Genomic DNA, 24,141 nt, shown 5'->3' on the forward strand with positions numbered 1-24,141 from the left:
ATTTTGTGTGTTGGTGCTACATATACATGTTAATTTTTCAACAAGTGGTATTAGAACGAGGTTTAAGGTTTGAGGTTCGAGAAGAGAAGATGTAGGCTCAATAGATTGGAAAGCAAGTATTTCAAGATGTTTGAAGAAGATATGTCTAATATGTTTATGCCTAAGTTTGAGATTCAATTCTTTGATGAAAGAGTAATTTTATGTTATAGCTTAATATGATTCAAGATCTGTTAGTACAATAAGGGTTGGATCAGGCACTAAAAAGCTTAAGTGAATGTCTAATAGTAATTCAAATAGACTTCAAAAGAAAATTATTAGTAATATTAGATTGACGTTAACCCTAGAGGTAAAGTATTATGTGTTGATTGAGAGTATTTTGAAAAGTTTATAGGATAAGCTTGAGGGTATTTATGCATCAAAGCTATTAACTAACAAATTATGTTAAAAGATGAATCTATATCTTCTGAAAATGAAAGAAAGAACGAGTTTTCATAATCACCTGAATGAGTTTAATAGATTGGTTTCTCAATTAATGACGATTTTTTGTTGATGAGTTAAAAGATTAAAAAAATATTTTAATTTTGTTATCATTTTTACCCAAGTTTTATAAACCTTTAGTTCAGACTTTGACGGTGGGTAAATCTACTTTAAAATTGGATGATGTGACTATTTTGATACGTGAGAATGAAAGATTTATAAAAGCATATAACTCATTACCTGGATAAAATACACTAGCTGTAGAGGTTTCTGATATAGAAAAGACTCAAAAGAGGGTTAATAGATTAAGAAGAAGATCCAAGTCAAGAGATAAAAATTACAGTGACATAAAATATTATTATTATGATGAAAATAGACATATCCAAGTGCATTACAAGAAGCTGAAAAAAGATATAACCGTTTTCAAAAGGGCAAATGATGAGAAAAAAGAGTAATACTCTGCTATTGTGTCTAATGATTATAAGATTATTTTAACAACTTGTGTGAATGAGACTCAGACTTTGAAAGGTGATAAATGTTAGATTTTAGATTTAGTTGCTACAGGCCATCTCTGTAATGATAAGAGTTGCTTTGTGTAGTTGGAAGAAAATGATAAGTATGGGGATATTTCAGTTACCAATAATGAAAAAGTGTAGATTCAACGCATTATGAGTGTTTGCCTTAGATCTCACAATTGTGTTCTTAAGATACTTTGTCATGTAAAATATGTATCGAGTTGTAGCTACAATTTAATTACTTTAGGTGAGTTAGCTTCTCGATGGAACATATATTATGATAGTAATGATTAATTAAAAGTATACAAGAATTGTGGTATGATTCTACAAGAGAATATGGTTAAAAATCACTTGTACATACTTGATGGAGACTCAGTTAGTGGGATTCTTGTGATGAAAAAAAGAAGAAGAAAGGTAAACATGTCAACTTTGCATATATTATTGAAATATTTAGAGATTCAAGTCAATGGAAGATTTGTTAAGATTTATCTTGAATCTCATAATCTCACATCATATAAGAATTTAAGTTTATCTTGTATCCCATACTGAGAGTTTAGTAAATATATAAAAGATTTCACCTTTATAAATAAGATGTTTTAGTTTTAGTTTGATAATCCCAAAAAATTAAATAACAAGTGAATAGCTAAGTGAGTAGGTTATTAAAAGGGTATAATTAAGTTTTTGGTTGATTTTTCTTATTCTAAAAATCTCACAATTATATAGATTTATTTATTAATAAGATTGAGTTTAGAGTAAGCTAATTTGAGTTGGATCGAAACAAATATATTTATATTTTTTTAAAATTAACTTAAATTTATTATTTTATACGTGCATGCTACATGTACATATTGATTTCCCAACATAATAAACTAAAATTTTTCCAACCAATAGGGAACATGTCGGCAGGAATTATAGACGATATTGTTATTCCAACTTCATAGGATTAATATCTAATGACTCACACAATTTAAAGTAGCTTTGATCATACTTTTCTTTTCTTTTCTGATTTTATTCTGGGGTAAGATGACACCATATATAAAAGTGACATAAGAAAAAGAAAGCACGCATAATTTATTAAAAACCAACTTTATCAAACCAACCAATCAAAAAGCTGAAGATAGATTGAAATTCGAAGTTATTTTTGCTCTATGAAATGGAGAAAATGGTTGCTTATCATATTCTTTAATTTCTGAGCAAACACAAATTTATTAGTATTAGGAGAATGATGTTGACAAATGGGCATCTATTACCAAACGTTTTAATTGCTCTTTGGCAGCTTGCAGAAGAGGTCTATATATCTTGTTAATATTGAAAGAAAGAGGAACAACAATTAATTTCAAAGAGATTTTGAATTTAAATTTTAGGAGAGTTACAGACAATCCTCAATTGTTTTTTCTATTGAAAAAAAAAATCAAACTTTACTTTTTAAATAAAGAAACATGATCGAATCATTAAATAAAATATTTGGGTGCAACAATCATCAATTAATATTGTATACCAAAAATAATTTAGACGAATATTTTCCTTTTTTCTTTTTGAATGAATGAAGATTTTCTATTATTAAAAAGAAAAACTACAATGAGAAGTGTTATAGTTACAAGAATTTTGGTTTGTGATGGTCTTAAGTATTAACACTTAGATATTAGTGTCAATATTATCATGGTAATTTAATCATCAAAATAATTTTATTATTAAGGTGATATTATTACTTGTGATCTAAAATTATTTTGTTTGGTTAAGAATCATTAATTTTTAATAATTAAATATCATTGTGTTTGGTATTATAAAAAATTAAATATTATTTTGTTTGAAAATATCAAAATAACCATGCATATTATACATAATAACTATATAAATTAATGATTTCAATGTTTTTCAAAGACAATAATTTGTATATAAAATATTAATAATATTTTATTTACTTCATAATAAATAAAGTAAAATTATTAAATTAAAAATATATTTATTGATAGTAAATTAGTTTTTACAGTATAATTGTAAAAAATATTTAAATTAAAAAATAAATTAATATATTAAAATCAAAAGATTTAATTTTAAATAAATTTTAAGAAATTGACAAAAATACACAAAATATTTCTAAAGTTATTACAATCAATATTAGTTTGAAAATTAAAAAAATGTAATAAAAATAAAAATTATTAATTTTTTAAAAAATAAAATTTAAATTTGTATATTAAATGAGTAATATTAATTATTATTAATTTTATATATTATTGATAAAAGTTTTTGATATTTTTAAATAGACATTAGATCATTTTTTAAAATAATAATTTAATTATTTTCGGTGATTTAAGATTATTATAATACAAAATTATTAAGTGATTATTAAATATAATAATTTAATCATTACGTGTAAATTAACGTAATTTTTTAATTGATCTCTCTAGTAAATAGATGTCAATAGAGAAAATAAAAAAAGAACCCAAAAATAAGAAAAGAAGCAGAGGCCGTTTGGTGACTTGGGCAAAGTAGTATTTGATTTCAGAAAATAGTAATTTTCCGTTTTCATTTTTCAAGAAAATAAAAAATATTATTTAAAATTTATTTGGTAATTGAAAATAAAAAAAAAATTTTAAAATAAAAATAAAAATGGATAAATATACGAAAATAAAAAAATATTTTCAATTATGAAAACAATGAATGTACGTTATTTTTTTCGTTAAATTTTGTAAATTATTATATTTAAAATTTTTTTAATGTCATTAATTAATAAATATATGTTATATTTATAATTAAATGACATTAATAATAATATTATTAAATATTTTATTTATTTCTTAATTTTTACATTTTAAAAAATAATTTTTATTTTTATTTATCGAATTCATTTTTTAAAAATAAAAAATAAAAAATATTTTCTCTCCCCCATTTTTTTTTTTTTAATTTCAGGTAATTGTTAAATCCACGTCGTCATCTCGGATCTTCTTTTCTCCTCAAAAGCTACCCATTTCTTTCCGGGAAAGAACAAGGCCTCTCCGATTACTACGAAGAGAGTAAAACAATAAAAGAAAAACCAAAACCATGAAGACAGTTATTGCCAGTAATTTCAGACCCGCGTTTTTTCCGTGTCAACTCAATAGAAACTCGGGTCATTGCTTGTTCAGACCCTTCACTACTCACATCTTCAGAAGAAGTTTAACCGCTAAAGTTCGCGCCTTTTCTACTGCCTTTGTTGAAACCAAGCCTACGGTATGAAACAGCAGCACCCAGAAAAATGGGTTAATGGTTCTGACTTTTTTTTATACTAACTTTTTTGAGAAATTTTTTATTTGTTTTAGGAACCTGTGGTGGAGACAGAAGGCAGTGGCGGTGACAACGGTTTAGCTTGTCCCATTTGTTATGACCCATTAACCAGGCTCAGTGACTCCCCTTTATACGTGTGAGTTGCTGTGTTTTTTTTTTTTTAAATGATGTTCTTCAATTTCAACTTGTGTTTGAGTTGGTTTGAATTAGGAATGGAACAGAGGATCAACAGCTGGGTCTAGTTTGCAATGTAACACTTGCAAAAAGACTTATTTCGGTAACGAAACCCATCTCGACCTCGTTGCCTCAAGTGGGTCCAAGCAGTATGATGAATCCATGCCACTAGTCACCGAATTGTTCAGGTCTGTCCCTGTTATTCCTTTTCTATTTTTATGGTTTTGGGTAGCGTTCTAAACCTTTGCATTTAAGAGTTAAATTAAATAAAAATATGTACAGGTCAATTGGTCATTGAAGATTGAAAATTAGAGTTTTACTAGTTTCAGATATTCCAGTCGGTTTATACAGTATAACTATACTGTTTTTTCCTGTGGTCTTTGTTGTGGCGCATGATTTCTCTCCTTTGTCTCCGTTATTTTCTATTTCCTCTAGTTCTAGCAATTGTAAATAAATATGCTGTAGTGAATCTGGCTCTGCCAACCACATCTTTTGTTGCAATTTAAAAAAAATCTGGATATGTTGTTTAACTAATGCAGCATGAATCATTTTCAATGTTGCTCTCACTGCTTATGCCCTCAATAAGTTAGTACATGTGCTTGATGCTATGTCCTAAGATTGTTTTGCTTTTATCTTACTTGTTTATTGCCTGTTGGTCATTTTCTTAATCAGGACTCCAGTGGTGTCGTTTCTCTATGAGAGGGGTTGGCGTCAAAGTGCTATATTTGGTGGCTTTCCAGGTCCAGAGAAAGAGGTAAGATGGCAATTTCTATAATCTTGTTCATAAAGAAGGGACTATGAAGTGGTTATTTCTGAAAATTGATCATAACTTAGTTTTATGCAAAGCATCATCCCAACATCCTAAAAGGTTGAAGCTTGCAGGGTTTATCTTAACCATGTGTGGTGTGGATTTTCCTTGGGAGTGAAATCTGTATATCTGTCATTTATATTAAAGGAACTCTCTTTGAAAATAACAACACTTTAAATGCTAACGAATATAAACATCAATTTCTAATCGTCCTACAATTTGCTCAATTGAATTGGTATAATATGCATGGAATAGTTTTCTCAATTCATGCCATTGTTGTTTTATAGTCTTTTCACTTGATGGAGTCACTAAGTAACTGCTGATTTACGTTTCAGTTTGATATGGCTAAGAATTACCTAAAGCCAGTGCTAGGTGGAAACATTGTTGATGCTAGTTGTGGTAGCGGGTTGTTCTCCAGACTTTTTGCCAAGAGTGGATTATTTTCACTGGTTGTTGCTCTGGACTACTCAGAAAACATGCTGCAACAATGCTATGAATTCATCAAGGAGGAGGAAAACTTCCCCAAAGAGTATAAGTTCACCTTTTGTCTTAGCTCATCTCATTAGATATGTGAAAGTATTTAATTTTGAATATTGATGATCTTATTTATATATGATTTGAGATTTTATATCTGATTTTCTTTCTTTATTTTTCTCAAAGGAAAGTAACCTTGGTTAGAGCTGATATCTCTAGACTTCCCTTCATGTCAAGTTCAGTCGATGCTGTGCATGCTGGTGCTGCTTTGCACTGTTGGCCTTCACCATCAACAGCTGTAAGCATTTCTTTTAAATGTGGTGATTAACTAATCATTCCAGTTTCTCATTGTCCCTAATTACTGGCATACAAGGGCTTACATCATAGACTGACACTCAAAGGGGAAATCTTAAGGCTCATTTCTCAAAATGGTGGCTGCAAGGATGATAAGCTTTCATGCCTTAGACTTTTGCATCTTTTTGTTGGAAATGAGTTCTTTATGGCAATAGTAAACTCTGTGGAGTATGAAAAATAGACTTCACTGGGAAACTGGAAGTTTTGACATTAGACTATGTCCAGATAAAAATTTCTGTATCTTGGAGAAAACTCTAGTAAGGAAATTATCTGACCAAAGTTGGTAATATTCTCCAGACTAAATATTGGTTCCAGTGAGAATATAGGTAAGTCAAATATTTTGAAAAGAGCAAAATTGTTTATGGTAAAGATACTTTTTGAAGGATAGTGAGAGGTATGTTAAACTTGGGGTTAATAGTGTATATCGTCGAACTAGCTTTCCAATATGTATGGATTTGCATAAAAATCTGAGATGCTGTTCTTTTCTTCCTGCTGCTGATGCTTACTTTGTGGCGTAAGATCCTGGTCCTTGTTGCTTGAGCTTTAACCTTTTATAGTCCAAGTTTTAAATGATTTTGAAACGGTTTGCCTAGGTGGCTGAAATAAGTCGAGTTCTTCGACCAGGAGGTGTTTTTGTTGCTACCACATGCATACTTGATGGGCCTTTTGCGTTTGTGCCATTTTTGAGGACTTTCCGCCAGGTATACTATTTCACCTTGGTAATTGCGTTGACTACTTCACAAGTTTAGACTTAAGTGCATTATGCAGTATTAGAATGCTGAATTTGAAACTTGATATTGTTTTTTGAATAAGGAGAATTTTATGTCTATAATTGTTCTTAGAGGGTTGTGTATATGATTCGTCAATTTTATTGAATTAATTGAATGAGCTTTATCTAAAACTTTCTTGCATCACAAAACTTGTTGTATTTTTTTTTTTTATGGCTGATGGTGGGTTATTGTTCTGAATAGAATATAATGGGAATAGCAGGCAGCCATACCTTCCTCTCTGAACGTGAACTCGAAGATCTCTGCCGAACTTGTGGACTAGTTGGTTTTACATGTATGAGAAATGGACTTTTTGCGATGATCTCAGCTAGAAAACGCAGCTAAGCATCCATCTTACCAATTACAGTTGCTTATTGTTCTGTAGTCTCAGTTCTTTCGTTTATAGGGATGATTATTAGTTTGAAAGAGGCTTGTAACATTCATGACATGCAATAAAAATGGCAAGGAAAAAATTTTTAGTATAACTTTTCATTGATGCTAGTCCGGATGTGATCAAATTTAGCTGTTCGGATGTTGTCACATCAAACATGAATGTTTCTGGCCGCAGCCATTAACTGACCTCAAGAGTCTTTGAATGATTAGACCTTTAACCTCAAGAGTTTTTGAATGATTAGACCTTTAAATTTATCTATGTTTGCTACGCTTCCGTTTTAGGAGTATGTGTGGCTGAGAAGTCCAGAGCAGGTTATAACACAACCGTGGTCCTTGAAAGAGTGGACAAAACCTCAATGTAAAGCAGCCTCACAGCAATACCAAAGTTGGCTTCAGCTGTCCAGAATTTTAACTGAAAGAAAGCAATATCTCCTCATTGTGTAACTTAAGCGTTATACACCTGAATTAGAGAATCTCAATTGGCGGTACAGGTAAGTCTTCTCATCATTTTCATCAGGATCAAAGTCATCCTCAACTTCATAATCCAATTCAATAACGCTTCTTTCCTTGACACATGGTTCGTCTAGTTCAGATTTTTGAGCTTGAGAATGTTCTCCACCTTCAGGCATGGTATCTGACAATAGCTCTCGCATCTCTGTTTCTATTAGTGCTTCCATCTGAGCTCGATTTCTATCTCTTGGGTAGTTACAGTAGAGGAAAGAATAGATGAAACAACAGAGAGCCATTGGAATTCCTACTGCTGTATAAAGTGCTTTTGCCAACGATGCAGCATTCTCTCTATCTGTTGCAATCTTTTCAGATTCACTAGATCCTTTCAATATAGGTTTGTAACCGTAAACGTGCTGAGCCAGTATCCCAACTAACGGGGGAGAAAATGATGACAAGATGGATTCAAAAGATCGGTCCAAAGCATAGACACTTGTTCGAGATTTCTCTGGAACTATCTCTGCAAATATGGGACTGCATGCATAGAAAACGTTTAAATTACATGTTACAAATATAGAATAAGAAAAGTCCCTTGAAGCCTCAACTATTCATGAACAAGATTGTCATGTTTTTTTTTTGGCTCTTCACGTGTTTTCTATTAGGGAACTTTCAACGTTATGATCTAGACACTTGCATTTCATGATTCAATATTTTATGGAACATTTCAAAATACATTTATTTTGCCAGTACTGATAGAGGATTCATGTAAATGACTTTGTCCCATATTTTAAACAATTCTTTGGTTCTCTTTTCCTGATTTGCTTACTTCAGCAATACTCTAGCCTGTATCATGAACTTGTTTCTCCAAATCTGGGTGTATCAAAATGCTAAATACGTTGTAACTTATGACTCAACTGCATTGGTAAATGCAACCCTTTGAAAATGTAGAATGTAATCTCATCTAATAAATAATATTAAACAATACAGAGGGTGAAAAGAGTGATTTTGAGAATCTTACTTGTTTGTAGCTGGAGCATTCCAGGAAATGCAGAAACCTAAAATGATTAAAACCAAACCATGGATCACACCTGTGGATGGATCATCAGGTAAAACAAGCAAGAGTATTGCTGCCAGAGGAATGGCTGATGCTGAGCTTATCTGAGCTAGAATGATCCTACCAGAATTCGGCAGACGCGTGGAAAGGAAATCCCCCATCCTACCCCCAAATAGGCCCCCCACAGAAGTAGCAATGACAAACATGGCTATCAGGAATGCAGTTTTCTCGTGGGAGAATCCAATTAACTCCAGCCACATTGGTGCAAATGACAATGCAGACCAAGGGAATGAACCAGTAACACCCTGAGCCACAATAATTTGGAATGATGGAATCTTTATAACTGTTTTGGCTTCCTGAACTAGGTCCTTCACTTCAGACGATAAGGATCTATTTGAAATTTCATTGCTAGATTTTTTACCACTATCTGAAAAGTGTGGATCATTGGCAAAAAGGTAGACTAAAATACCAACTATAATGCTGATTAGTCCGACCAGATGGAAGGCAATTCTCCAACCAGGGATACCAATGAATGTTATCGGAGCTATTAGTACTGCAAGGAATCCACCAATAACTGAACCAAGATTGCTTGTGAGTTGTAACCACCCAAAAGCCATACCACGGTTACTGTCATCTGTAGAGTCAGCAACAAGGGACTGAATTGCAGGTCCAACTATGGCAAGGCCAATTCCATTCAAAGCTCTAGACATTGCCACCTGCTCAAAAGATGCCAAATGACTAAAAACTTAATTTGATCAGTTGGTTTGCTGACTGTTGTGGCTAGCACTACTCTTTTATAGCACTCTAACCCATTTGCATAGTAGCAAAATGAAAATTCCTTCCAAATGCAGAACTTTACATATTAATGTTTTATTTTCCAGTCTTTCAGGATATCTACATGTCGAATTTAAAAATAACAACATCATTAATTAATGCTTGCCAAAAATTGTGAATCTTTTTCACCCTTAATTCCTTCAGAGGCACCCAGTGATGAACCCACCAGAAGCCCATTCTTTTCTTTTTGTAAAAGCAAGCACAACTTGTTCAAATCTGTTTAATCTACAAATCCAGTCTACAACAACCAAAACATACGCAATCCACTCCAATCCTCTATCAAACAACACCCATTTCAACAACTTGGTTGACTTTACTTGAAACAACGTATACAAAACACAAAACACAAAACCCCTCATTCCAAGCATTTCTCACCAATCAAACAAAAAAGACAAATTAAAGATTACTAGATTAACAAAAGAGAAAAGCAAGTGGGGTAGATGCTGTGTACCTGGAAGAAAGTGGAGGAGAAGGCAACAAGAAAGGTGGCAGCAGCCCATAAAAAAGCACCAAGAGCTATCACATGAGCTCGATTGTGGCGCACAGCCAGGTATGCAGCAATTGGATAACAAGAGGATTGTACAATAGACCTGAACAAGGTAAGAGAACCAAGTCCAGTCGGGTCGGTGTGAAGGGCCGCACCAACTTCCTTGTAAACGCCTGGTAACAATGACTCATCTGCTCTCTCCATGATCCCGGCTAGGTTAACCAGGACCAGAGTCAAAGTCTCTGCCTTCATTTTTCTTTCCTCTGTTTCTCCTCTCACTCGCTTTACTGAGTTCTTCTTCTTGGCCTCGGAGATTTGGGTTTTCTTCTTTTGAAAGTAAAGAAGACTTGTCCCTGGCTGTCAGGCTCTGTTAGTTTGGAAGATACAGATGCTTTAGAATTTAGAGTTTTACCATATTTTTGGTTTTGGTAGTTGAGACAGAAGGCCGTGTTTGAGGGGATATGATTGGACAAATGGACGCCGTGTGGGATAGGTGTACTAAAACACATGCAAAACAGTGCAGTTTGCTTGATTAGGAAGGCAGTCAGCTATAGTCAATCTGGGAAATTTTTTTTTTTTTTTTTGGTAAAGAATCTGAGAAAATTAAAGCAATCAAAATCTGATTCCTTATTAATGATTTATTCTGCCAACAGATTTGTTTTTTTTTTTAAATCAAAGAGCAATTTAAATTAAACAAATGGCAGAAAATAGGATTCAAATTTTAAATTTATTTAATATATATTTAAAAATAATTACGTAAATCAATCTATCTATTATTTATAACTCAAAAAAAAAAAATGATCTACGGAATTTGGTCTTTCCATTTCTTTCTCGGCATCAAATGGATTGTTTTTAACTTCAACGTAAATATATTGGGGTTATTTTATTTTTATATTAGAAAGACATAACAATTGGCAAAAACATTGGCCTAGGCTGAAAGCCCATAGTGGATTATACTTTCAGGCTGGCTGGAGAAGACGGGCTGCAGCCATTATAATCGAAACTTTGCCCATTTTTATTTATTTCGGTGATTACTATGGGAGTTGTTGTGGGTCTGAAGACTAATAGTCAAACATGCAGGCCTGGTCCGCTTACAAGAAATTTTCTCCACACTATAAAGTTTTAAGTCCAGCTGATTCATTTGTCATGCCATTTTACCTTTTTCTTTTTTCTTTAAAGAAAATTGCACCTATTGAATTGATGTCGAAGTTTCAAACTAAAAGCGGTGAAACATGAATTGGCTTCCATTTTATAAGCTAACTAACAATTTCTTTTCTCAAAACGTCAAATGCCCAGCCTGGTCTGATGGTTCGTGTCAAATGTGATGATGATAACATTTTTTTTTCTTGTTTTCTTTGTAAAAATTGGATAATTGGGGAAAGCAAGATGTCCTCCGGTTCAAATCCAATATCCTCTCAAGTATAATGAAGTGACGGTATGCAGTAATATTTTATAATATAATGTTATGTAAATAACAAATTGGGTTGAGTTGTGCAATCGCCTCATTTAACGTGGGATCTAAACCAATTAAATTCTGTTTTATCTAAAGTTTGAATCTCTAATTTTTTTTATAGTTTATTGTGCCCCATTTTTATTTTTATCATTATATTTATTAATTTATTCCCCAATTCTCAATTTATTGTTGACCAAGTCAGCAATTACATTATTCATTTGAATATCAAATCACAAAATAATTGCCACATCACGTTAATTGGTTGGCTACTTATTGCCCTACAAGCTTTATTAATTAGCCACCTCATTATAAGATCAAATTAAAATTCAATTAGATTGATACATTCATCTCCTAAAAAGTTAAGAAAAAACAACAAAAATTTTGAAGGTCCAAACCTGTGGCTACCAAAGTCAGTGCCAACACTCAACAAAAGAAAAGTCCCCAAAAACAAATAGCCTTCATATCTAACTCAGATCAATTCAACCTCAATCAAATACAAATTCAAGCTCAATCTAATACAATCAGCAAATGAGCACCAATAATTACCTTTTTTTTTTTTTTTGTAATTTTCTGTTGAACTTTGAATGGGTTCGAAAGCTGACTTAAGCGATGAAGGCTCCTTTCCATCGTCCAACTTCTATAGCTGCATGGGTGGGTGGGACAAATTTTGAATAAAATCGCTGGTAAGGTCAAGGAAGGCGGAAAAATAGACAAGCAGGTTACTTCAGGGGAGGGGGAGGGTGATATTTTAGACTTTTGAAAGTTGAATTTGTGAGTTAAGAAAGAGGAGGCAGAGAACTGAGTTTGAAAGAAATGAGATGTGAGAGATAGAGGAGATTATGAAAGAGAAGAGAAGAGAAGAGAACAACATCCTCAAGACTCGAGATCGGGAAAGGCATAAAGGGACTAAACATCCGTGGAGTATTTGACAAATGGAGATATGTATGGGGTGGGGAGGTGCTTTATTATTGTGCATATTTTTTTAATATTAATTCAAAAAAATTTTAAAATTTTTAATACGAAAAAAATTAAGGGTAAAACTTTATTAGAGAAAATTTAAAGTTACAAATTTAAGAATTAGTATATCATAAATAGAAAAATTTTAGAGGAAAAATTTGATGAAAATTGAAGGGATAAATTTTTTGTTTAAGTTATATGAAAAATAATTAAAGTTAAATAATTATATATTGATTTTATTATTTATTAATTTATAATTTTGTATTTGAAATAGTATTTTTTGTTATGGCATTTATATTGTTGTTAAATTTTTTAGTATATTAGAATTGTACTTATTATTATTTTTTTACAATTAAATAAAAATTAAAAATGACATTTAATATATAATAATTTAAAAGTAATTTATAATAAAAATTTTGTATCGATTAATAGATTGAACATTTTTAAAATCTACCACTCATGAGATTAAAAATTACTATAAATAAAAATTAAAAACTATTTTTATCTCAAATAAATAAAAGACATGAAGTAGCTTGAGCAAAGAAAAGAAAAATCCAAATGGGAGTGTCATATTAGAAACTAAAGGTTTCTTAAACCATCTAACTAGTGTTTTTTTGTTTTTACTTCAATCTTCTTATAAAAAGAAATTTTGTTTTTTTTTAATAGTATTACTAAACTTCTACTCATATCTACAACTTACATGTATAGAATTTTCATAACATCTCTCTATAGATAAATATGTGTTGGATGTTTGCTATGGAAATAAAATTTAAGTAGTCAATAAATTTGATTGTACAAAGCTTTTGTTTTTAATTTTTTTGGTTGTGACAATGTAATTAAGTTGATAGTTTCAAATTTGATTGCTTTTTCTGCTATATACATATTATTAAGTTAAAATTTTAAATAATTTATATTTCATCAAAATGAAAAAAAAAAAAAAAATTATAGCCTGATCATAGTCGAGCTAATTTTCTAGTATTATTTATTTTTATTTTTATTTTTCATTTTTTATCTTTATCTTATTTTGTTTCCATTTATCTTTTATTTTATATGTATTATTGCTCTTTTGTATTTATCTCTTTTATTTTATTTGTTTTTATCTATTTTAGTTTTTATTTATCTTTAATTATTGTTTCTTGGATGATTAAAAAAAAAGGGTCGAAAATAAAAAAAATTAGGCAGATGGATTAGGTGACGAAGATTAAAAGAAAAAGGGAATTTTGTTTCTTGGTGATAATACAAGTTTTATCATAATTGGATTGGAATTAGAACTTGTTGGAGATAAATTCAATTTCTTTGTGATAATACAAAGTTTAATAATTTTAATCCTAAATGATCTAAAGATAGTAGGATTTTCTACAATAAATACCCAAACTTGATTGACAGCAAACACACAACAATCACACAAAATTCAAAACCAAAATTTTTTTATGAAAGCAGCGTAACCTGATTCTAAATATTTTGGTGATTTGGAATTATTATTGTTCGAATTTTAGGAAGATATGGTGATAAATATCTTAAGTGGTCCAATGAGGAGTTTGCTAAAATTTTTTGGAATTTTTTTGAAAAATTTTTGAATTTTCCAACGAGAAACTTAGTTTTGATGTTTTTCCGGTGAAAGTTGAATATTTTTTTAGCTTTCTAGTAGGATTCCCTGTATCCGACGTCCTTTTGGCATCGTTTTCCAGTGAGTTCTCAGATCTTGTTCAATTTCCTAATCATCCGTTAAAGTTCTCGGCAACATCCCAATGAGCCCTTAAGGTTTCCGATGGTACTGCCCAAAATCCGATTGGCATTCAAAGAATTCTAAAAAGATAGAATGAGAAGAGCAGAGAGAGAGAGGGAGAGACAGAGAGAAAAGAGACAGACAGACAGACGAAGAGAAAAGAAATTTGGTGGGAAAATAAAATTGGTCCTTTTTTTATTTGTCTAAAACGATGTCATTTTGACATTAATAGACTTAGGGAGGATCCGACCCTTGACTCGACAGCCCGTGTGTGAGGCCTTGGCAATTGAGCCGAAGTCGAGCCGTACTACATTGAAGCTGAGCCAACATCTGTGCCTTGAGCTGAGCTAAGCCACATTCCTCTTGAGCTAGAGTATCTCCTTTTTTGTTTTATTTTTATTTTTTTTGTGTTTTACCATATTATTTCATTTCATTTCATTTATTTATTTAAAGTAATTATTTTTTAAAAAATATAATATTTTTCAAATTAAACTCATAATTTTATTAAATTATTGAAGAATTTTCATGAATTTAAAATTTTTTATGAATTCTATCAAACTGTTAGAGATTTTTTAAAAGAAAATTTAATAAAAATATATAATTTTTAAAATTTATGCTATCAAACTATTGAAATATTTTACTTGAAATAAGATTTTATCAAATTATTGAAAATTTTTATGAATTAAAAATAAATTTGTTTTAATCCTATCAAACTAATAGAGAAAATATTTTGAAGTTAAATCTTATTAAACCATAGGAAAGTTTAATGATCTTTAAAAAAATTATAAAATATTTATAATCTTATCAAATTATTAGAGGATATATCTCATAATAAATTTTTTTTAAATTATTAAAAGATTTTATTAAATTCAAAAAATAAAATTTAAAACATCTTAACGAATTCGATGAAGTTTCTTCAAAGAGTGATAGTAGTTTTTTTTTTAATATTCCTAAGACGAGAAAATGTTATTAATTTGTTATCAAATTATTAGAATAATTTTAAGAATAATTTTTAATATTTAATTATCTAACAAATTTAAAAAATATTTTAAGACTTTAGACAACATGAAATTACCATCCTTCTAAATCTTATTTAGTTTCATAAATTAGAATTTATCATTTAAAAAAATTTAAATCAAGTTTAAAATCTCATTTCAAAAAGAAATAAATTTAATTAAATAATCGATATATTTAAATAAAAAAATTAATAATGATTTTTTTAATTATATCTAAAAATTAAATTTATTAACTTATACGTATGATACTCTCTTGGATCGATAAATAATATTCATGATTAATATTAATTACAATAAAATGCATAAATATATATATATATATATATATATATATGATGATGTACTAGGATGATTGCAAAAATGTACAAATGGAAGGAGCAGGGAGCAGCGGCGCCCCAACTTGGTTATTAACACCCCACCCACCACAGATTGAAATAAAGAAAACAAAGAAAATCATTCTCTACTTATCGCCCACGTGATACTTCCCATCCTACCATACACGTGTATGTCTGTTATTCCTTCTCACTATTGACACGTGTCCTTTCTCTTATGCCAGCATGAGCTCCCCCTGACGTCCCTTTTTGCGTCAGGCACCTGCCTAAACAAACGGCTCCGTTTGTTAACTACTTTGCTTTTTACTCCTTCGGCCTCAGTTTCATATGCTTTGCTTCCTTACTGTAAACTTTGTTGATAAAAGCGTAACTAGAAAATAGGGATTAATTATTATTTTTTTATCAAATCATCAACTTTTTTTTTAATCTAAGATAAAGAAAATAAATAGTGGAAAAAAATATTCTTTGACAGAAAACTCAGTTCATGCACTTAACTGTCAGGAGAATCAAAACAAAACAAATTGTGGAATGAACAAGAAATGAAATGCATTTTATTCTCTTCTTATATAATTCTAATTTCTAGCTATGTTTTCTTTGCCTGTGTTGATACAATGGAAAATATTCTAGACGCAGCCTTCTGTTGGTGAGTTCCAGGAAGGATACTTGTTTTGCCAGCCAAGGAGAGAAATAAAAAAAAAAAATCCCAAAACCCCACACCACTGGGGGTATAATCATTTAAATGGGATTCTAACAACAATTTCCAAAGTAGAATATTCGTACAATTTCCATCCTCCATTGATTTTACTACGCCTGTGAAAAAGGGCCAAAGCCAAAAGTTTTTTTTTCTTTTTCTTTCTTACATTTTTTTCTACTTAGCTGGTTGATAAATAGAGCATACTAAAAACAACATGACAGTTTGCAGTGGTTGCTGTTAAGACATTTATCTTTCTGATGCTCAATAGAAAGGGAGGAAAGCTTTTTAGTGGGAAACATGTGGGGTTCATGAAAATCACTTAAGAACTGCTGAGGCAGACAAAGATAATGTCTCCATGTATGCAAGAAGGAACCACAATTTATTATTTTTTTTTCTTTTTGACAATACCTTGAGCTTAGGTAGAAAAACTATCTAATTTTTTAGGTGTCTGTAATTTGCATTCTGTTCTTCCCTTCCAAAATTCATCATCTTGGTCTTAATTTAATAAATGCCTTAATTTATGTTCTGATATTAGATAAATAGATGAATGGCGAAGTCAATTTTTAAAATAGATGCAATGCTATTGGCGCAGTTGGGATATAAATTTGTTTAGGAAACTTTATAATTAAATGGCAAATGCTTTTTCTTTTACATGAAATATACGGGCAAATATAGGTTTAGTCTTTCACCCTCATGTAAAGATAAAATGCGCTGTACGTTATAAAATCGTACTGACGTTAATAAACAAAATCTTATAACATTTTATTCAAATTGTTAGCTTGGACCACTATAATTTCAAATTATACTTGTTTATGATTTCCCTTGGTACCTTATATCGTGCACAAATTTGTGAAAAGTCATGTTCCATATATATATGTAATTCCTAAGTATGCTTAACAGGTTGAAACTGTTGATCATCATAACCATAGACCAGTAAATTGTCCATAACCTTGGCATGCATTTGAACAAAGATCAGCAGAACGGTTTGTTTAGGAGAAACCTCTAATTAATTAGACTATATTTCGGCACTGCATGGAAGCTGTCGCCTGTCGGTACTTTTCAAGAATGAATATATTTATCTATCAGGTTTGAATCTTGAAATCCCAGACCCAGCAGAGACGAGTGCAAAGCCTGGGTGAGTCTAAAATGGGCTAGGTGGATCAACATGACCTACCTTAAACAAAATATATATATACCAGAAAGTATATAATTTTTTTTTTTGTGTAAAAAAAATTAGAGTGAAGGTAAGCTTCCTCTTTTTAGGATGACAGCAGATCATTACAAGCATAGGAAGAGGATTTATATTAAATTTAAAGATCGCTCCTCAAAGAAAACTGTTAATAACTGAGTTCAAATTAATATTTTACAAATAAAATATTTAAGTTTTATCAACTAAACCAACATGGTGTAAGTATTTAATTTTATTTGCAAAGTAAACAGGGGTTTTTGGGTGTTGTAAGCAACGACTTTTATTCTCTGGTGGGCTACCTAACTACACTACGATAGAGACTCTGGCTAGGACGCCAACCTCTTCACAATTAGCCAACAGACTTTCTTCCAGTGTGGTCACTGCTCACCCCTAGCCCTTTGGGTTCTTAGATTTATTAATCTTACCTCACGTTTTGGCTTCTGTAAGGACCAGACTCATCTCTCCCTGCATTCTAGCCTTAACTCTAGTTCTAGTACTCCCTCCCAACTGTAAAGTCACATGCTTGAATCATCCCATAAAAAATTCTTCAGTCTACAAAACCCAAGAGAAGTGTCAAAGGAATGGAAAATGAGGGAAATGTTAATTCTTCTCTGTTGGAAGGGAAAAGGGGGGAAAAAGACCCAAACGGTCTAATGTTGCAGCATTGGCATTGGCAGTCTAACCGAGGAGGGGTAGTATTTTTGTCTCCGGTCTTCAAAGCTGACCAAATTACGTCAGGTTGCAAGCTGCTTTCATCACTGCTTACGTACTCTAACTTACACAGCTAAAGCACAATCAAAGTAAACAAAGATTAAGTGGGAAAAGACGCTTCAACAGCCTGATCAGAGCTGAAACTTGAGAGGAGCCTTTTGCATATATAAAATATTTCTGTACTTTATTGTATATACAAGGCAAGATTCTTGCTTAATTCCTCTTTTAGCATGTTTTTATAATTCAACTGATCTTTGCTTTGCCACCAAGATTATAAAATTGCTATACATATAGAATATGTGAATATATGTTTCCTCAAAGAAAGGACTGTGATCATCTAGTGAAAAGGTTTCTGTCTTTTGAAGCAGCTGGTTCGAAATTGAATGGTGAGAGAGACAGAAATTAGGAGAGAGGGAGACGAACCAAAAAAAAAAGAAAAAGAAAGGAGTGCTGTTTCAGTTCATTTAAAAACTAATGAGGGCTGAGGAGGGCAGTGCAGTCTCTCTCACATGACTCGGAGGACAAGTGAAAGAGAGTGATTGAGAGCTGGTGGATGGAGGATAGTGATCAGAAAACAATCATCATTGCTAAAAACCAGATTATTCTCTGGCATGGGCCACCATGATTCCAAAACAGAAAGATCACATGTCATTCATTACCCACATCTCCCTCTCAAAACATGTCTTCTTCCTCCAAATTGCCATATAGCTAGCTAATCACCCCCCGCCCCTGTTACTTGCTTTCCAAATATTTCATCATTATCATGTTTTTCCTGATAGGGTTATTATTTGCATCCTCCTTTTCCTACCCATCTCCCTAATTCTCATGTTTAATCATTTCCCCAAGCTTTCAAAATGATTCACAAAGATTTGTAAACCCCAAAATCTCTCTCTCACATTCATATGGGCATTCATATACATTATCTCCGTATATTCTAATGAGTAGGCTAAAGGATCTACCATGTGAAGTAAAATCTAGGACAACCAATAAACATACGAAAAAGAATCAATGATCATTGACTTTTGGGCAGATAGCATCTCTCATTGCTTTATTTCATCAAGTAGTGATTAATGTAATCCGTTTCTAATTATTCCCTAAACACATCTAGACCGGTTTGAGATTTTTTTTTTTGATAATTAAATGCTCACACCACCCTATATTTCACAAATTATATATAAACCATCCACGTAAAGAATCTTTCTTTTATCTAATTGATCAGCAAATGGCATGTGTGGATCACAAGCTTATTAGTATATAATATATATGTCCATTTATATGTGCATTCGGAGTATTTTTTTTCATAGTATTATTTTCTGATTCTATAATAATGAAAGCTATGATAATGCCGGAAGATATCCTAATTTTTTAAGAAAATGAGATTTTGTCTTTGGGTATAGCTCTCATATGCTGGTCGTTAATTAGTTCTTTTTTTTTTTTAATTAAAATGGAATAACTTTATAAAAATTTCTCTCTTTTTTTTCTTAAAAAGCAAAGTTAGTCCTATATGTATGCATATATAAAAGTCGTTTCGCCATTTCTTGAGATTCTATCACTAGAATTCAAAAGGAAAATAATGGAGTGTATAAGAAAGAAATAATGGACTTTTGGTTTTTTGACTTTCTAGATAAAAAAAGATTTAATTTTTCTCATGCTTAATTCTATTGATTTATATATTTATTTTTAAAAAATGATAATAAGTTGGATTGAGTTTAAATTTTGTAATTTTTTTTTTAACTTTTACCCTTGATTTTCTTATAAAAAATGGAATTATCCTCGGAAAAAATTACCTTAGGTACAAAAATTGCCCTAGCTAATACGCAGCCGAACAACTTTGATCATAATTATATCTTAGTGTCAACGGAACCCGTCTTTGGAACAAATAGTCTAGGTTATTAATCAAACTTAAAATCAAAATGAAGGACAAGAAAGGAAAATAATAACAATTATTGAAATAATAGGAGCCATTTTTAACTTGTAGTTTATGATTGCGGCAGGTAAGGATTCCTTCAATCTTGCCACCGATTGCTCCGCACCATCTTTCTACTCTCTATAGTTAAAAAAGGTGATATCCATCATGCAGGAAGAGAAAAAAATAATTAATCTTATTAATTATATTACCATTAATAATGTTGAATTGATAAGTAGATTTGAATAAAATTATTTGTAACATGTATCCTAGAAATTAAAATACCCAAAAGAGAAAATTCAAGGAATTATTGGGATTATACATAAGATTAATTAATTAAAAAATCTGTCATTAATTTTCTTTTATACTTTTTTTTCAATTACTATAAGTTGAATAAATAGGTTAAAATTAAAGCCTGTACTGAGCAGGGCCAGGAACGGTCCTTCATCCTATACACATACAAGCAGTTCCCAAGAGAAACGAGATTTAGGACCACTTGGGAAATCGGTAGACAAAGACCATGGGGATTTAAGGTATAGAACGGGCCTTCTGTTAACAGCACCAAACCTATTTATTATCCCCTACTAGACATGGTACGAGGAAGACAAGCTTTGCATTGCGGTTTCTTTGTTTCTTATCATAGATTTTGCAGTTAAGTTTCCCAACCCCGAATCATTGGAAACATAATAAAGAGAATTTGTTAATTAATTAAGTAGTGTAAAAGAAAAAAATAAATAAATTGAGAGTTCTTGAAATGAAATTGTACTACTGTAGTTGTTTAATCCCAATAAATAAGAAGGACACTATATATCCGCAGCATGTATCTGATAGAAAAAGAATAATGATGGAAATTGAACATATGTTAATTAAAATTATTTATTTCTAAAATGAACAAAAAGAAAAAGAGAGAGAATATGATATTAATGCAGCAAAACCCTCTTCACATTAAAATTTCGAGTTCTTCTGAATGACAAATTTTCTGCACATTAAAGCAATTCTAGTCTGCAGGACATATCCATGAATCAACTGTACCTTCAGCTCTAGAAGAAACGTTCTCCAACCCCTTGTCATGGTGAAAATCTGATGAGGAAGCTGAGTAGTTCAACTTGCAGCTGTTAATTCTTTGTGAATTACTATGATCATTACCATAATTCCCTTCTAAAGGCCTCAAATGATCTTGATTCTCATCGTTCAATCCAATCCCATCTCTCCAGTTTCCATGACGTGCCCCGTGCGATGTTACATGACTTTGTAAGCTACCGAGGTTTGCATTGACATGACTATGACTCAAGCCCAATTCATCAAGGGAAGGCATGGCTGAACTTTCCTGGGACTTCACACCGAAGCCAGGCAAATTAAGAGAAGGGTGAAAAGGAGGAGGCTGGAGGAAGGACTGGAAAGTTAGGACGGGACTCTGGTTTTGCAAGTTTAACATATTCTGAGGCTGCTTTAGTAGGCCTAAATCAGAAGGAAGCTGATAGTTACTAGAAGTTGGATTGAAAGCACTGGATGCGGCAGCCATAGAAGTGGGAATGGAGCTATTGCATGAAGTATTGGTAATATTGGCAGCATCAGCTAAAGGATTATTTAATAACGAAGGAGAAGGTGAGGATACAAATGGAGTTGGCTGAACCCTTTTAGCTGAGGGACGTAGAGGGTACAGCGAACCTAAAGGTTCCAAATGACTGGACCGAATACCTGAGCCAGAGCCAAAAAGATCAAGCCTTCGAGAATATGATGAGCCCGAAAATGGTGGTGCAGGGATTCCAGTGAATTCTTGCACCATTGCTCTAAAATTCGTTGTGTCGGTGGTGAGAACTGTAGTGGGTGCTCTCCTTGAAGCTCTTGTTCGCTTCTTGGGGTTCTTGACAACACTTGTCTGATCAGAATTTGTTAAAGATCTTACACCATTGTCATGAGCTGGCCTTGATTGCATCGATGATAAGCTTGGAAATGAACCTTGACTAAGTCCTTGTACACCTAGGATAGACTGTCCTGATGAAGATGAGCCTGGTAGGTTACCAAGGTCAGTGCAGTTGGGTTCAGATCTTAGGCTCCGAGGCCTAACCCCATCAAGATTTAGCGGTGAATTGTTTGGTTGGGATTGAGCGAAAGGGTTGAGATAAGTTGACGAAACATCAAAGAAAGTGGGTGGGTGGTCTTGGTGGTGCGAGACAAGTGACGGATGTGGATTTGATAAGGGACTAAAGTGGCCTGAGGTGTTCAAAAAAGCTGGGATTGACTCAGGCCGTGAGTCATACTCTTCATCACCACCACTCGAAGATTGCATACTACTACTGTTACCAGAATCCATGGCAAAAGCTTTGATTATTTAAAAGTGCAACAGAAATAAAGAGCTCAAAACCTACAGAGGGCTGGGGTATATGTAGATGGTGATAGTTGCACAGTCGCAAAAACAGAAACAAAGATATAGCCTTAGCTCAAAAAAGCAGTTATGAAGACACTGCAAAAGGACCCAAAATATGAATGAAAAAGAAAATACATCCTTCTAAAACAGCTTCGAGAAAGTTGTCATACCCTTAAAGCCCCCCCTGATATCGCTCCTCTTTCCTCTTGTCTTTCACCCGAAGAAGAAAACTATTACAGTTTGTCAAACACGACAAGCAAAGAAGAAAGGGTTTTCTCTTGTTCTTCTTCTTCTTCCTCTGTCACACTATCTGATCAGAATCAGGGTTTTTGGAGCAGAAAAAGAGAGAAATGAAAGGAGACGAAAGGTTATTTAAGCTTTTAGCTCTAAAAAAGAGGGGGAGAGAGAGAGAGAGGGGGTGTCTCTCATCAAACATATGTTTCCACCAAGAAGATCCTCTCTATAGAGTGCGAGGTGGGGTAGCCATTGGAGTAGAGAAAGAGTTGGCGGTGGCTGGCAACGGGTCAAACTCAAAGTGAATGAGAAAGAGAGAGGTTGGCTTAATATGGTATGAATGTGAAAGCAAGAAAACGATATGAGGTTAATTTAAATTGTACAGCCTACAAGAAAGACCAGGCAAGTAATAAAAGAATTTAAAGGATAATACTTTTTTTTTAATTTAACAAAAGGATAATATACTTAAATAAAGAGAATATGAAAAAGAAAAAAAAATAAATAGAAAAAGGAGTATAATATAAAGTAGCGATAGCAATATGAAGAGAACAAAACCATTACTTCCACCACAAGGGATCACTATTAAAATTTCTCACTAATGTTCACTTTATTAATTTAAAAGCTTTTTTTCTATCAATGATTTTATTTTTATATATACTTTTCATGATTTTTTTATTCTTTACAAACTAAAATTCCAACATTCTAGATTTGAGATTTTAGTCCGTGAGATTAATCTTTAAAGTATCTTTTCATATGAAGCAGATCAATTAATTAATGGGTATTTTTCTTTTCTTTCTTTTTTATTTTTTTGTGGTTTTGATTAGGGAAAAATATTATTAAGAAAAATTCAGCCTTCATGAATTTGGTTAATGGAGGATACGGTTGGTTATGTAATACTCCAGAGGCACACATCTAAAGGAGTAAACAATTATAGATGGAAATTTCTATGAATTTTATAAGTGTATGGAGGAGTAGCATTATAATTGCATATCAGCAATGCTCTACCAAACCTCAGCCTTTGACCAAGTCAGAATTCAGAAACAAAATCCAAGCCATAATTGAGAAACATCAGAGAATCTTTTACCATTTTCATCATATGAGATTGTTATTGACTACAGGTTAAATGTTCTTTTATTTCCATATCACACCCTGTTTTTTTTTTTTTTCCTTTTGTATTGTACTTAAAAGAAAATACATTAATTAAAATTTTCATTTCTTTTAATAGCATTAATAAGGGAAGTTTAATATTTGATGAATAATTTTTAAAAAAGTCATACTTTTTTTTTTACATGAAAAGATCTTAATTTAAAAGTTAAAAGTGCTTTTAACTTAATCTTATATTTATTTAATATCATTTATTAAAGATGTTATATGAATCAATTTAATTAAATTTTAAATTCAAAATTTTAAAACAAATTTTTTTTTTTATTGTGCATATCATCTTTGTGCCGGGACCATACTAATATTTTCACTATTGTTTCAATTTTATCCGATGTCCAATAAGAAC

General features: G+C 31.8%; 3 protein-coding genes and 1 non-coding gene across 7 annotated transcripts; 1 reads left to right on the plus strand and 3 right to left on the minus strand.

Annotated features, from left to right (window-relative positions):
* The first annotated feature begins 3,919 nt into the window (after positions 1-3,919).
* LOC111293172 (putative methyltransferase At1g78140, chloroplastic) lies at positions 3,920-7,325 on the plus strand. The gene is made up of 8 exons (XM_022885980.2): positions 3,920-4,202; positions 4,292-4,392; positions 4,478-4,618; positions 5,103-5,184; positions 5,574-5,767; positions 5,899-6,010; positions 6,660-6,767; positions 7,038-7,325. Exons 1-8 carry the CDS (start codon positions 4,035-4,037, stop codon positions 7,176-7,178), a joined length of 1,047 nt encoding a protein of 348 aa, XP_022741715.2. The 5' UTR covers positions 3,920-4,034; the 3' UTR covers positions 7,179-7,325.
* LOC111293049 (uncharacterized) lies at positions 7,293-10,519 on the minus strand. Of its 4 annotated transcripts, none has more exons than XR_016340879.1 (4): positions 10,013-10,519; positions 8,692-9,443; positions 7,471-8,207; positions 7,293-7,422 (listed from the first exon to the last, which is right to left on the minus strand). XR_016340879.1 is itself a non-coding variant. In XM_022885797.2 (3 exons), exons 1-3 carry the CDS (start codon positions 10,298-10,300, stop codon positions 7,679-7,681), a joined length of 1,569 nt encoding a protein of 522 aa, XP_022741532.2. In that variant the 5' UTR covers positions 10,301-10,519; the 3' UTR covers positions 7,293-7,678. The 4 variants fall into 4 exon arrangements, 2 of the variants coding, with proteins under 2 accessions (XP_022741532.2, XP_022741611.2); XR_016340880.1 differs by having other exon boundaries at positions 8,692-9,465; positions 10,013-10,482; XM_022885797.2 differs by having other exon boundaries at positions 7,293-8,207.
* Positions 10,520-20,890: 10,371 nt separating this feature from the next.
* Positions 20,891-22,947, minus strand: LOC111293245 (uncharacterized). The gene has a single exon (XM_022886070.2). The coding sequence runs from the start codon at positions 22,344-22,346 to the stop codon at positions 21,030-21,032; it is 1,317 nt and encodes a 438-aa protein (XP_022741805.2). The 5' UTR covers positions 22,347-22,947; the 3' UTR covers positions 20,891-21,029.
* A 1,093-nt stretch (positions 22,948-24,040) lies between these two features.
* On the minus strand, positions 24,041-24,141 carry LOC149519579 (U6 spliceosomal RNA). Its single transcript, XR_016341138.1, has one exon. It is a non-coding gene; the product is annotated as a U6 spliceosomal RNA (small nuclear RNA).

The sequence above is a fragment of the Durio zibethinus genome, chromosome 3, assembly GCF_047325235.1.
Source record: "Durio zibethinus cultivar Kanyao isolate XHJ-2024 chromosome 3, ASM4732523v1, whole genome shotgun sequence".
Taxonomy (NCBI): Eukaryota; Viridiplantae; Streptophyta; class Magnoliopsida; order Malvales; family Malvaceae; genus Durio; species Durio zibethinus.

Excerpts from the sequence above, each read along its gene's own strand:
- LOC111293245 (XM_022886070.2), bottom strand. The coding sequence starts at position 22,346 with ATGGATTCTGGTAACAGTAGTAGTATGCAATCTTCGAGTGGTGGTGAT.
- LOC111293049 (XM_022885797.2), bottom strand. The coding sequence starts at position 10,300 with ATGAAGGCAGAGACTTTGACTCTGGTCCTGGTTAACCTAGCCGGGATC. Across the intron at positions 9,444-10,012 it reads TCTCCTCCACTTTCTTCCAG|GTGGCAATGTCTAGAGCTTT; the intron begins GTACACAGCATC and ends TCTTTTGAGCAG. Across the intron at positions 8,208-8,691 it reads AATGCTCCAGCTACAAACAA|TCCCATATTTGCAGAGATAG; the intron begins GTAAGATTCTCA and ends CTATGCATGCAG.
- LOC111293172 (XM_022885980.2), top strand. The coding sequence starts at position 4,035 with ATGAAGACAGTTATTGCCAGTAATTTCAGACCCGCGTTTTTTCCGTGT. Across the intron at positions 5,185-5,573 it reads TTCCAGGTCCAGAGAAAGAG|TTTGATATGGCTAAGAATTA; the intron begins GTAAGATGGCAA and ends TTTACGTTTCAG. Across the intron at positions 5,768-5,898 it reads GAGGAAAACTTCCCCAAAGA|GAAAGTAACCTTGGTTAGAG; the intron begins GTATAAGTTCAC and ends TTTTTCTCAAAG.